This window comes from Coregonus lavaretus, assembly GCF_964263955.1.
Source record: "Coregonus lavaretus genome assembly, contig: HAP1_SCAFFOLD_712, whole genome shotgun sequence".
In the NCBI taxonomy this organism is placed as follows: domain Eukaryota; kingdom Metazoa; phylum Chordata; class Actinopteri; order Salmoniformes; family Salmonidae; genus Coregonus; species Coregonus lavaretus.
This window is the reverse complement of record NW_028165800.1, coordinates 173602-187792: the sequence shown is the minus strand read 5'-3', so window position 1 is coordinate 187792 and position 14191 is coordinate 173602. Positions and strand designations below refer to the sequence as shown.

Genomic DNA, 14191 nt, shown 5'->3' with positions numbered 1-14191 from the left:
GGTTCTACAGCTGTACCACTGAGAGCATATTGACTGGCTGCACCACTGGTTGGTATGGCAACAGCACCGCCCTGGATCACATGGTGCTACAGAGGGTGGTGCGGACAGCCCAGTACTTCACCGGGGCTGAGCTCCCTGCCATCTCCAGGACCTCTATACCAGGTGGTGTGAAAAGAAGGCCTGGAAAATATTCAAAGACCCCAACCACCCAAGCCATAGACTATTTTCTCTGCTGCCACATGGCAAGAGGTACCGGAGCACCAAGTCTGGCACCAACAGGCTCTTGAACAGCTTCTATCCCAAAGCAATACGACTGATAAATAGCTAACAGAATAGCTACACGGACTATCTGAGTTCACCTTGTGTCTTTATTGACATTTTATTGAAGTATTTACACTGTCTCTATGCACACTCACAGGGCCCTACACACTCACACACACTGTCACTCCAACACACACACACACACACACACTGTCCCTCCAACACACACACACACTGTCACTCCAACACACACACACACACACACACTGTCCCTCCAACACACACACACACTGTCCCTCCAACACACACACACACACACTGTCACTCCAACAAACACACACACTGTCACTCCAACACACACACACACTGTCCCTCCATGTCACTCCAACAAACACACACACTGTCACTCCAACACACACACACACTGTCCCTCCAACACACACACAAACACTCACTTCATCATCTGATCACTCACACATAATATGTACATACATTTACACTGACTCTACACACCCACTCACATACAAGCTGCTGCTACTCTGTTTATCTCATATCCTGTTGCCTAGTTACCTTACCCCTATACATATCTACCTCCATCACTCCATTATCCCTGCACATGTAAATATGGTATTAGAAGTGACTTCTTAAATATTTACTGTATATAGTATGCTTACTTACAGTTGAAGTCGGAAGTTTACATGCACTTAGGTGGGAGTCATTAAAACTTGTTTTTCAACCACTCCACAAATTTCTTGTTAACAAAATATAGTTTTGGCAAGTCGGTTAGGACATCTACTTTGTGCATGACACAAGTAATTTTTCCAACAATTGTTTACAGACAGATTATTTCACTTATAATTCACTGTAATACAATTCCAGTGGGTCAGAAGTTTACATACACTAAGTTGACTGTGCCTTTAAACAGCTTGGAAAATTCCAGAAAATGATGTCATGGCTTTAGAAGCTTCTGATAGGCTAATTGACATAATTTGAGTCAATTGGAGGTGTACCTGTGGATGTATTTCAAGGCCTACCTTCAAACTCAGTGCCTCTTTGCTTGACATCATGGGAAAATCTAAAGAAATCAGACAAGACCTCCGAAAAAAACATTTAGACCTCCACAACTCTGGTTCATCCTTGGGAGCAATTTCCAAATGCCTGAAGGTACCACATTCATCTGTACAAACAATAGTACGCAAGTATAAACACCATGAGACCACGCAGCCGTCATATCGCTCAGGAAGGAGACGCATTCTATCTCCATGGAGATGAACGTACTTTGGTGCGAAAAGTGCAAATCAATCCCAGAACAACAGCAAGGACCTTGTGAAGATGCTGGAGGAAACAGGTACAAAGGTGTATATATATCCACTGTAAAACGAGTCCTATATCGACATAACCTGAAAGGCCGCTCAGCAAGGAAGAAGCCACTGTTCCAAAACCGCCATAAAAACAGCCAGACTACAGTTTGCAACTGCACATGGGGACAAAGATCGTAATTTTTGGAGAAATGTCCTCTGGTCTGATGAAACAAAAATAGAACTGTTTGGCCATAATGACCATCGTTATGTTCAAAAAGGGGGTGGCTTGCAGGCCGAAGAACACCATCCCAACCGTGAAGCACGGGGGTGGCAGCATCATGCTGTGGGAGTGCTTTGCTGCAGGAGGGACTGGTGCACTTCACAAAATAGATGGCATCATGAGGAAGGAACATTATGTGGATATATTGAAGTAACATCTCAAGACCTCAGTCAGGAAGTTAAAGCTTGGTCGCAAATGGGTCTTCCAAATGGACAATGACCCCAGGCAAACTTCCAAAGTTGTGGAAAAATGGCTTAAGGACAACAAAGTCAAGGTATTGGAGTGGCCATCACAAAGACCTGACCTCAATCCTATAGAACATGTGTGGGCAGAACTGAAAAGGCGTGTGCGGGCAAGGAGGCCTACAAACCTGACTCAGTTACACCAGCTCTGTCAGGAGGAATGGGCCAAAATTCACCCAAATTATTGTGGGAAGCTTGTGGAATATGGAGGACTAAAAGTGCCACAATTAAATAAATAAATACACCATTAAATAATTACTTGAATGTGTCATTAATTAATTCAAATTAGAATTAAATACATAAATGTGTAATTAAATGTATCATTAATTAATTCAAATACCGATTCATTTTATGTAAAATACATATATAATTATTTCACTATTTACATTTACATTTCATGATCCTGCATTGCAGTGATTCATGAATTACTTAAAACTGTCAAACTGACCCATCAAAGTCAGTGGGCGGGGCTAACGCGAATCTAGTCTGATCCATTGCTTTGGTCTGAAGTAGAGTAGGCCAACCTGGATAGAGACAATGGAGGATCTCCGTGAACTTTCCAGGGAGTTGGTTAGAGACATTTTAAACTTAGCAGAGGATGTAGAAGCAGGACCTGCTGACATTATCCGGAATTGATTTGTCTTGGCTTGATGCAGAGGGTAACCAATCAGGCGTTAGGTTCCGCCTACCAACTTTTGATGGGTCAGTTTGACAGTTTTAAGTAATTCAGGAAGCACTCCAACGCAGGACCATGAAATGTAAATGTAAATAGTGAAATTATTATATATGTATTTTACATAAAATGAATCGGTATTTGAATTAATTAATGACACATTTAATAACACATTTATGTATTTAATTCTAATTTTAATTAATTAATGACACATTTAAGTAATTATTTAATGGTGTATTTATTTATTTAATTGTGGCACTTTTAGTCCTCCATAGTGGAAGGCTACCCGAAACGTTTGACCCAAGTTAAACAATTTTTAGGCAATGCTACCAAATACTAATTGAGTGTATGTAAACATCTGACCCACTGGGAATGTGATTAAAGAAATAAAAGCTTAAATAAATAATTCTCTCTACTATTATTCTGACATTTCACATTCTTAAAATAAAGTGGTGATACTAACTGACCTAAGACAGGGAATTTTTACCAGGATTAAATGTCAGGAATTGTGAAAAACTGAGTTTAAATGTATTTGGCTAAGGTGTATGTAAACTTCCGACTTCAACTGTACTTACTTTATTGTGTATTTCTTATTCTTATTTCTCATGTTTGTTTTTTCTAGTAATCCATTGTTATTGATTATTGCATTGTTGGGTTTTGAGTTTTGCAAGAAAGGCATTTCACTGTGCATGTGACATTAAAACTTGAAACGTGTTATAGATCTGTCATTCTCATTGAAAGCAAGTCTAAGAAGCACCTGCTCCTGAGTGGAGCAGTGGTCTAAGGCACTGCATCGCAGTGCTAACTGTGCCACTAGAGATCCTGGTTCGAATCCAGGCTCTGTCGCAGCTGGCCGCGACCGGGAGACTCATGGGCGGCGCACAATTGGCCCAGCGTCGTCCAGGGTAGGGGAGGGAATGGCCGGCAGGGATGTAGCACAGTTGATAGAGCATGGCGTTTGCAACGCCAGGGTTGTGGGTTCGATTCCCACGGGGGGCCAGTATAAAAAAATATGTATTCACTAACTGTAAGTCGCTCTGGATAAGAGCGTCTGCTAAATGACTAAAATGTAAGCAGTAGATCTGTTCTATGGGCGCTATTTCTATGCTTCCCCTTAAGTTTCGTTTTTGTGTCTTTTACTTTCGGTTTTGTACACTAGCTTCAAACAGCTGAAAATATATTTTTTTGGTTACAGAAAATATATTTGACAGTGGTTTAGATGGTACAATGATTATCTACATTGTACTTGCTTGTTTTATCACATAAACTGAAATTAGGCGAACTATTGGAATTTTAGCAACCAGGAAATGGCGGAGCGATTTTTGCATAGTGCATCTTTAATTGAAATATTGTAGAATTCCATTAATTCCTATGGAGAGGACTGCTCTATCTGGGGAGTACCAATATGCCCATCTGGTGGCTTCAAAGCCCCTCACTGGCCAATACATGGCAATTCAAATGAAATTAAATAACACCACTGTCATCAACCCAAACTAATTTTACCGACACTCATATTCTTCCTTTCCTCGTCCTCATCTCATCCTAAAACTGGTTGATCGTCCTCTTGAATGTTCATGTTGTTTGTGCTATGTTCCCAGTAAAACTACCTTTCCCATTATGCTCCACGGTAGGCTAGTTGTTGCGGAGGAAAATGTACAGCCACCTTATTACATTTAAGATACACGATTACTAACCATATTTCACGTATGACGCCAAAAGTGTTTACCCAAATGAAAAATAAAATCGGAGTGTTTTTATCATATTTGTCCAGCCGAAGCGCCCATATGACGCGGCGGAAATCTCTCTAACTTCCTTTCCGCCTTTCGGTGAGTGCGTGTTCACATCGCGGTGTCTGCCGCTCTTCAAATCATTGTAGAAATTCTAGTGTTTTTCCAGCGTAGAACCCTAGTTTCCATTCGTAATAAGTGTTTCTTTGTGTTATTTCTACAGATCGCAGCTATGGGTCGCCGGCCAGCCCGATGGTGAGTTTTTTTGTCGCATGGTTTTAACTCGGCATTGAAGTCTGTCGCTGGATGAAAATACAAAATGGCGGTTATGTCGCACCATGTGCATGAATAAGTTAGCTAGTTACATTTGCAGTTTTGCTGTCGAATACTTTCCATGCCAGAACGTATGCTTGTATTGTCATAAAACTAGGTAACTGGATGGTCTGTTCCACACGGTCTACGAAGTCACCGTCAATCAGCTAGGTAACATGGTGTTGAATGTAGCTAGGTGGCATTTTAGATAATGTTACTAGCTAGTAGGTTAACAGCTAATGGCATAAAGTAGCATAACTGACTAGCCATTGAAGCTTGTCGGTGGATGAACATAGTTATGGAGGTTAGTATCATACGTAGGGCTGTGATTGAATACACATTACACAGCATATCAAGTCGTTTATTTTATTTTTTTACCTTACAGTATAAAGACGCGTGAATGTCTGTAAACATCCTTAGAACTGATTTAATCACCTGCAGTTTATTTAGCCAACCAATGTCTGCAGTGCGGTTCTGGTGTTCAATGGCTGCAGACATTGACTGGTTGTGTATGAGGCCAGCTGGGAGGTGCTGGCCCTTTTTTTAAGGGACTGTTGAGACAACCGACTGGCTAGATTTCCTTCACACAGTTGAGACATGGGACCTCTGATAACTCTTAAATTATATTGTTGGCATTTTCCTGTGTTGAATGTAAAGGCAGCTGATAATTGTTTGACTCAAAACCATCTGTCTCTCCCTCAGCTATCGCTACTGCAAGAACAAGCCCTACCCCAAGTCCCGCTTCTGTCGCGGTGTTCCTGGTAACCCCTTTTTCCATTATTTCACTTACCCCTCTCTCCTAGGTTATTCCCCAGTACCCACTCAAACAGGAAGTTAACAGTGAGGGTTATAGCATATCCCAATTTAGGTCACCAAGCAGTATGAACTATGGTGTCCAGGGCACAGCTGAACTATGGTGTCCAGGGCACAGCTGAGGGGTGTGCCGACGTGACCATACTCTTAACCGAATCCGATGGTTGGATCGGATGATACTCGTGATCGGGGAAAAAATGTAATATTTTAATATGCTTAAGTAGATGTTGGCAAAATAACCCAAACCATCTGTAGACCAAACAAGCGGCAGGTTAGGAGCTGCAGAGGGACGTCTGACCTGTCAACTTGCAGCGGGCAGAAAGGCAGAATGGGTTTCTTTTTTCTGCCCTGCTTGTTAGATATTTTACACATTGAAAACTTGATAGCAAACGTCCTCGCCGTGTGATTTATCATAGTAGCAGGAGCATTAAACGTCCTCGCCGTGTGATTTATCATAGTAGCAGGAGCATTAAACGTCCTCGCCGTGTGATTTATCATAGTAGCAGGCAGCATTAAACGTCCTCGCCGTGTGATTTATCATAGTAGCAGGAGCATTAAACGTCCTCACCATGTCATTTATCATAGTAGCAGGAGCATTAAACGTCCTCGCCATGTGACTTATCATAGTAGCAGGAGCATTAAACGTCCTCGCCGTGTGATTTATCATAGTAGCAGGAGCATTAAACGTCCTCGCCGTGTGATTTATCATAGTAGCAGGAGCATTAAACGTCCTCGCCGTGTGATTTATCATAGTAGCAGGAGCATTAAACGTCCTCGCCGTGTGTTTTATCATAGTAGCAGGAGCATTAAACGTCCTCGCCATGTGATTTATCATAGTAGCAGGAGCATTAAACGTCCTCACCATGTCATTTATCATAGTAGCAGGAGCATTAAACGTCCTCGCCGTGTGATTTATCATAGTAGCAGGAGCATTAAACGTCCTCAGTGTCATTTATCATAGTAGCAGGAGCATTAAACGTCCTCGCCGTGTGATTTATCATAGTAGCAGGCAGCATTAAACGTCCTCACCGTGTGATTTATCATAGTAGCAGGAGCATTAAACGTCCTCACCATGTCATTTATCATAGTAGCAGGAGCATTAAACGTCCTCGCCGTGTGATTTATCATAGTAGCAGGAGCATTAAACGTCCTCGCCGTGTGATTTATCATAGTAGCAGGAGCATTAAACGTCCTCGCCATGTCATTTATCATAGTAGCAGGAGCATTAAACGTCCTCACCATGTCATTTATCATAGTAGCAGGAGCATTAAACGTCCTCACCATGTGTTTTATCATAGTAGCAGGCAGCATTAAACGTCCTCGCCGTGTGATTTATCATAGTAGCAGGAGCATTAAACGTCCTCGCCGTGTGATTTATCATAGTAGCAGGAGCATTAAACGTCCTCACCATGTGTTTTATCATAGTAGCAGGAGCATTAAACGTCCTCACCATGTGATTTATCATAGTAGCAGGAGCATTAAACGTCCTCGCCGTGTGATTTATCATAGTAGCAGGAGCATTAAACGTCCTCGCCGTGTGATTTATCATAGTAGCAGGAGCATTAAACGTCCTCGCCGTGTGATTTATCATAGTAGCAGGAGCATTAAACGTCCTCGCCGTGTGTTTTATCATAGTAGCAGGAGCATTAAACGTCCTCGCCGTGTGATTTATCATAGTAGCAGGAGCATTAAACGTCCTCGCCGTGTGATTTATCATAGTAGCAGGAGCATTAAACGTCCTCACCATGTCATTTATCATAGTAGCAGGCAGCATTAAACGTCCTCACCATGTCATTTATCATAGTAGCAGGAGCATTAAACGTCCTCGCCGTGTGTTTTATCATAGTAGCAGGAGCATTAAACGTCCTCGCCGTGTGATTTATCATAGTAGCAGGAGCATTAAACGTCCTCGCCGTGTGATTTATCATAGTAGCAGGAGCATTAAACGTCCTCGCCGTGTGATTTATCATAGTAGCAGGAGCATTAAACGTCCTCGCCGTGTGATTTATCATAGTAGCAGGAGCATTAAACGTCCTCGCCGTGTGTTTTATCATAGTAGCAGGAGCATTAAACGTCCTCACCGTGTGATTTATCATAGTAGCAGGCAGCATTAAACGTCCTCGCCGTGTGATTTATCATAGTAGCAGGCAGCATTAAACGTCCTCGCCGTGTGTTTTATCATAGTAGCAGGCAGCATTAAACGTCCTCGCCGTGTGTTTTATCATAGTAGCAGGCAGCATTAAACGTCCTCACCATGTCATTTATCATAGTAGCAGGAGCATTAAACGTCCTCGCCGTGTGTTTTATCATAGTAGCAGGAGCATTAAACGTCCTCACCGTGTGATTTATCATAGTAGCAGGCAGCATTAAACGTCCTCGCCGTGTGATTTATCATAGTAGCAGGAGCATTAAACGTCCTCGCCGTGTGATTTATCATAGTAGCAGGAGCATTAAACGTCCTCACCGTGTGATTTATCATAGTAGCAGGAGCATTAAACGTCCTCGCCGTGTGATTTATCATAGTAGCAGGAGCATTAAACGTCCTCGCCGTGTGATTTATCATAGTAGCAGGCAGCATTAAACGTCCTCGCCGTGTGATTTATCATAGTAGCAGGCAGCAGCAATCTAAATGATCAGACTGAAAACATGTGAGGAAAAGTGATATGAAGTGAATGGATGGAGAAATACAGCATCACTCTAGCCAATCAGAGCAGCAGGATCAACGTACAGCCCGCCCTTCTCTTTACAGACAGGCAAACTAGCCAGTTGAGTTATTTATACAACGCATATGACTGACTGGAAGACCGTCCAGTATGGTTTAGACACTGTTACTGACTGACATGAGAAAGATGCTTGCTGGCTCCCGACAATAACCTTATCTATGGTCAAGGATAATTACAAAAAATATTGCCCATATGTTACAATACTTGTTTTGTCCGACTACTCAGCACGCTCATAACTGTGTTCTTAACTGCAGCTCATGAAGCTGACCAGTCTCGCTGCAGTGCGGTTCTGGTGTTCAATGGCTGCAGACAGTGACTCTGTGGTTGTGTATGAGGCCAGCTGGGAGGTGCTGGCCCCTTTAAGGGACCGCTGAGACAAAATGTGACCTGTTTATACTGAACTACAGAGGGAGTAGCTAATTGGCTGTTTTATGTCTGCTTGGTATCTTAAAGAAATGCCATTCAGACCCATGTCAACTGTTCCCTGTATGTATTGTAAACTCTGCCCCCTCCTGTATGTATTGTAAACTCTGCTTTCTCTGTAGATCCTAAGATCAGGATCTTTGACCTGGGAAGGAAGAAGGCCAGGGTGGATGAGTTCCCTCTGTGTGGTCACATGGTCTCTGACGAGTACGAGCAGCTGTCCTCTGAAGGTGAGGGCAGACATCATCTTTGGGGAGACGCACGCAATCACACTGTCAGGCACATAATCAGACTCATGTTGTTTTCTGAAAGGAAAGGTCAGATCTAATCTCACATTCATCTACTTTCTAAATCTCTCTCTCCTGTAGCTCTGGAGGCAGCCCGTATCTGTGCCAACAAATACATGGTGAAGACTTGTGGAAAGGACGGCTTCCACATCCGGGTCCGCCTGCACCCCTTCCATGTCATCCGTATCAACAAGATGTTGTCCTGCGCTGGGGCTGATAGGTACGAGACACATACACCCTCAAGCGCTCATCTAAAACTCTTTCACACAAACACCTGCAGCTCATGAAGCTGACCAGTCTCGCTGCAGTGCGTTTCTGGTGTTCAATGGCTGCAGACAGTGACTCTGTGGTTGTGTATGAGGCCAGCTGGGAGGTGCTGGCCCCTTTAAGGGACCGCTGAGACCTGGACTGACTGGGCTGGGATTGTAGACCTGTGAGACTAAAGCCAGGCGGCGGGCTACATACTGCCTCGGTCAGCTGTTACGGGCAGGCTGGCTACATACTGCCTCGGTCAGCTGTTACGGGCAGGCTGGCTACATACTGCTCTGCCTCGGTCAGCTGTTAAGGGCAGGCTGGCTACATACTGCTCTGCCTCGGTCAGCTGTTACGGGCAGGCTGGCTACATACTGCTCTGCCTCGGTCAGCTGTTACGGGCAGGCTGGCTACATACTGCTCTGCCTCGGTCAGCTGTTACGGGCAGGCTGGCTACATACTGCTCTGCCTCGGTCAGCTGTTAAGGGCAGGCTGGCTACATACTGCTCTGCCTCGGTCAGCTGTTACGGGCAGGCTGGCTACATACTGCTCTGCCTCGGTCAGCTGTTACGGGCAGGCTGGCTACATACTGCTCTGCCTCGGTCAGCTGTTACGGGCAGGCTGGCTACATACTGCTCTGCCTCGGTCAGCTGTTACGGGCAGGCTGGCTACATACTGCTCTGCCTCGGTCAGCTGTTACGGGCAGGCTGGCTACATACTGCTCTGCCTCGGTCAGCTGTTAAGGGCAGGCTGGCTACATACTGCTCTGCCTCGGTCAGCTGTTACGGGCAGGCTGGCTACATACTGCTCTGCCTCGGTCAGCTGTTACGGGCAGGCTGGCTACATACTGCTCTGCCTCGGTCAGCTGTTACGGGCAGGCTGGCTACATACTGCTCTGCCTCGGTCAGCTGTTACGGGCAGGCTGGCTACATACTGCTCTGCCTCGGTCAGCTGTTACGGGCAGGCTGGCTACATACTGCTCTGCCTCGGTCAGCTGTTACGGGCAGGCTGGCTACATACTGCTCTGCCTCGGTCAGCTGTTACGGGCAGGCTGGCTGGATACTGCTCTGCCTCGGTCAGCTGTTACGGGCAGGCTGGCTAGATACTGCTCTGCCTCGGTCAGCTGTTACGGGCAGGCTGGCTACATACTGCTCTGCCTCGGTCAGCTGTTACGGGCAGGCTGGCTACATACTGCTCTGCCTCGGTCAGCTGTTACGGGCAGGCTGGCTACATACTGCTCTGCCTCGGTCAGCTGTTACGGGCAGGCTGGCTAGATACTGCTCTGCCTCGGTCAGCTGTTACGGGCAGGCTGGCTGGATACTGCTCTGCCTCGGTCAGCTGTTACGGGCAGGCTGGCTAGATACTGCTCTGCCTCGGTCAGCTGTTACGGGCAGGCTGGCTGGATACTGCTCTGCCTCGGTCAGCTGTTACGGGCAGGCTGGTGCTACTACATGCCAATGCCCAGCCCAGACGGTCTCTGGTCAAAGGCACTGATGCTGTGTGTTGGTGAACATGACCTTGGAGGTATTTACTGTAAATCCAGAATGTATTAAAAATGACCCTCAGTCTGGTTCCTCTCCACGTTTCTTCCTGCTATAGTTTCCCTGGCTCTGGTCTCTGCCCGGGCCACTGGAGAGCGCTCTGGCCCCCGGACACTGTAGAGCCCTCTGGCCCCTGCCCCGGCCACTGTAGAGCACTCTGGCCCCCGGACACTGTAGAGCCCTCTGGCCCCGGCCACTGTAGAGCACTCTGGCCCCCGGCCGCTGTAGAGCGCTCTGGCCCCGGACACTGTAGAGCCCTCTGGCCCCGGACACTGTAGAGCGCTCTGGCCCCGGCCACTGTAGAGCCCTCTGGCCCCGGCCACTGTAGAGCCCTCTGGCCCCGGCCACTGTAGAGCCCTCTGGCCCCGGCCACTGTAGAGCCCTCTGGCCCCGGCCACTGTAGAGCCCTCTGGCCCCGGCCACTGTAGAGCCCTCTGGCCCCGGCCACTGTAGAGCCCTCTGGCCCCGGCCACTGTAGAGCCCTCTGGCCCCGGCCACTGTAGAGCCCTCTGGCCCCGGCCACTGTAGAGCCCTCTGGCCCCGGCCACTGTAGAGCCCTCTGGCCCCGGCCACTGTAGAGCCCTCTGGCCCCGGCCACTGTAGAGCCCTCTGGCCCCGGCCACTGTAGAGCCCTCTGGCCCCGGCCACTGTAGAGCCCTCTGGCCCCGGCCACTGTAGAGCCCTCTGGCCCCGGCCACTGTAGAGCCCTCTGGCCCCCCGGGCCACTGTAGAGCCCTCTGGCCCCCCGGGCCACTGTAGAGCCCTCTGGCCCCCCGGGCCACTGTAGAGCCCTCTGGCCCCCCGGGCCACTGTAGAGCCCTCTGGCCCCTGCCCGGGCCACTGGAGAGCCCTCTGGCCCCTGCCCGGGCCACTGGAGAGCCCTCTGGCCCCGGCCACTGGAGAGCCCTCTGGCCCCTGCCACTGTAGAGCCCTCTGGCCCCCCGGGCCACTGTAGAGCCCTCTGGCCCCTGCCCGGGCCACTGGAGAGCCCTCTGGCCCCTGCCCGGGCCACTGTAGAGCCCTCTGGCCACTGGAGAGCCCTCTGGCCCCGGGCCACTGTAGAGCCCTCTGGCCCCTGCCACTGTAGAGCCCCCCGGGCCACTGTAGAGCCCTCTGGCCCCTGCCACTGTAGAGCCCCCCGGGCCACTGTAGAGCCCTCTGGCCCCTGCCACTGTAGAGCCCCCCGGGCCACTGTAGAGCCCTCTGGCCCCCCGGGCCACTGTAGAGCCCTCTGGCCCCCCGGGCCACTGTAGAGCCCTCTGGCCCCCCGGGCCACTGTAGAGCCCTCTGGGCCCCCGGGCCACTGTAGAGCCCTCTGGGCCCCCGGGCCACTGGAGAGCCCTCTGGCCCCCGGGCCACTGGAGAGCCCTCTGGCCCCCGGCCCCTGGAGAGCCCTCTGGCCCCCGGCCCCTGGAGAGCCCTCTGGCCCCCGGCCCCTGTAGAGCCCTCTGGCCCCCCGGGCCACTGGAGAGCCCCCCGGGCCACTGGAGAGCCCCCCGGGCCACTGGAGAGCCCCCCGGGCCACTGTAGAGCCCCCCGGGCCACTGGAGAGCCCCCCGGGCCACTGGAGAGCCCCCCGGGCCACTGGAGAGCCCCCCGGGCCACTGGAGAGCCCCCCGGGCCACTGTAGAGCCCCCCGGGCCACTGGAGAGCCCCCCGGGCCACTGTAGAGCCCTCTGGCCCCAGGCTTATGACTACTAATGTGAAAAGGGCTTTAGAATATTTATTCATTGTCAGTAATGTGTTGTGCCTGTAATACTAATTAAATATGGTTTGACCTGTGTGTTTCTAGGCTCCAGACGGGGATGCGTGGTGCTTTCGGTAAACCTCTGGGCACCGTGGCTCGTGTTAGAATCGGTCAGGTGATCATGTCTGTCCGCACCAAGGCCAGCAACAAGGAGCACATTATAGAGGCTCTCCGCAGAGCCAAGTTCAAGTTCCCCGGACGCCAGAAGGTAACATGCACACAAAATATACATTTGAAATGCAGACACTCGAATGAGTACCTACACACTGGGATAACTGGTGTTAATCATTGTGTGAATGTATTAAGATGAACTTTGAGTCTTAAACACTCATTGTGAGCTGTTAGAAACACCTGCAGCTCATGAAGCTGACCAGTCTCGCTGCAGTGCGGTTCTGGTGTTCAATGGCTGCAGACAGTGACTCTGTGGTTGTGTATGAGGCCAGCTGGGAGGTGCTGGCCCCTTTAAGGGACCGCTGAGACAAAAGACTGGCTAGATTTCCTTCACACACTGAGAAACATGGCTGCCTCTGGATGACCTCTGGATGACCTCTGATCCCTCTCCCTCTCCCAGATCCACATGTCTAAGAAGTACGGCTTCACTAAGTTCAACGCGGTGGACTTTGATCAAATGATGGCTGAGAAGCGTGTTATTCCTGATGGCTGTGGGGTGAAGTACATCCCCTCGACTGGCCCCCTGGCTCGCTGGAAGAAGATTCACGCCATCTAGACACCCAACTACAGACTGTCTGGAGATCAGAGACATGGTGGAAGAACTAGCCAATAAAAGTATCATTGAATATAAAACTGACCTGAGTTGTCTTTCAATATTCTGATCTTCACTACTGATTTCAGATGACTTGGGGAAGGTTATGTGAAACGACTATGAAAGCGGGTCCTGTACAATGTCAGATTAGTTAAGTACTAGTATCTCAAATAGAACGGACACCTTTACGTTTCTGTGAAACAGGTGCATATTATTATGTCAGCGTTTCTAAAGCACTCCTCACCAGAGCCTCTAGTTGACATCTAATCTGTTTATGTAGGTTCTGTTAGTCAACAGTGACCTCTGCTGGTGTAACGTCATTTTAAGTGACCAATAGTGTTTCTCAAACGAGGGGTTGCCTGATTTGAAAATGGTTGTGAGAAACTGAAACAAAATTGCACTTAGTTCATGATCTCTTCTGCACAGAAGATCATACAAAATGATTGAATTTCCCAATACCTTTCTGATGCACTTCAAAGCACTTCCTTCAGCTTGAAATAGTCTCAAAAGTACTGTCACAGCCAACATTAAAAATAAACATTGGCCGTTGATTACATCACCTTTTTCACATGGGGTCGCACATACAATCTAAATGGGGTAACAGGCCAATAAAGGTTGGGAACCCCTGGACTAATATCACCAGGAATTCAGCCAATTAGTTTAATTCGGGGCATCTTTTCCCAAGTTCCCACAAATAGAGATGTGATCTTTAATCAAGGTATGAAATGATTATATTAATCTCTCTTTGGGCTTAGTTGTAGTGAATTTGCAGTGTACACATTATTCAACCAGACCACCACCCACCTGCCCTTCATCCACCAGACCGCCACCCACCTGCCCTTCATC

General features: G+C 48.2%; 1 protein-coding gene across 1 annotated transcript; it reads left to right on the top strand.

Moving 5' to 3' along the window:
• The first annotated feature begins 4577 nt into the window (after positions 1-4577).
• Positions 4578-13390, top strand: LOC311115462 (large ribosomal subunit protein uL16). Its single transcript, XM_084190639.1, has 6 exons — positions 4578-4739; positions 5499-5557; positions 8878-8985; positions 9124-9262; positions 12628-12790; positions 13154-13390. Exons 1-6 carry the CDS (start codon positions 4717-4719, stop codon positions 13307-13309), a joined length of 648 nt encoding a protein of 215 aa, XP_084046765.1. The 5' UTR covers positions 4578-4716; the 3' UTR covers positions 13310-13390.
• Positions 13391-14191: the final 801 nt, after the last annotated feature.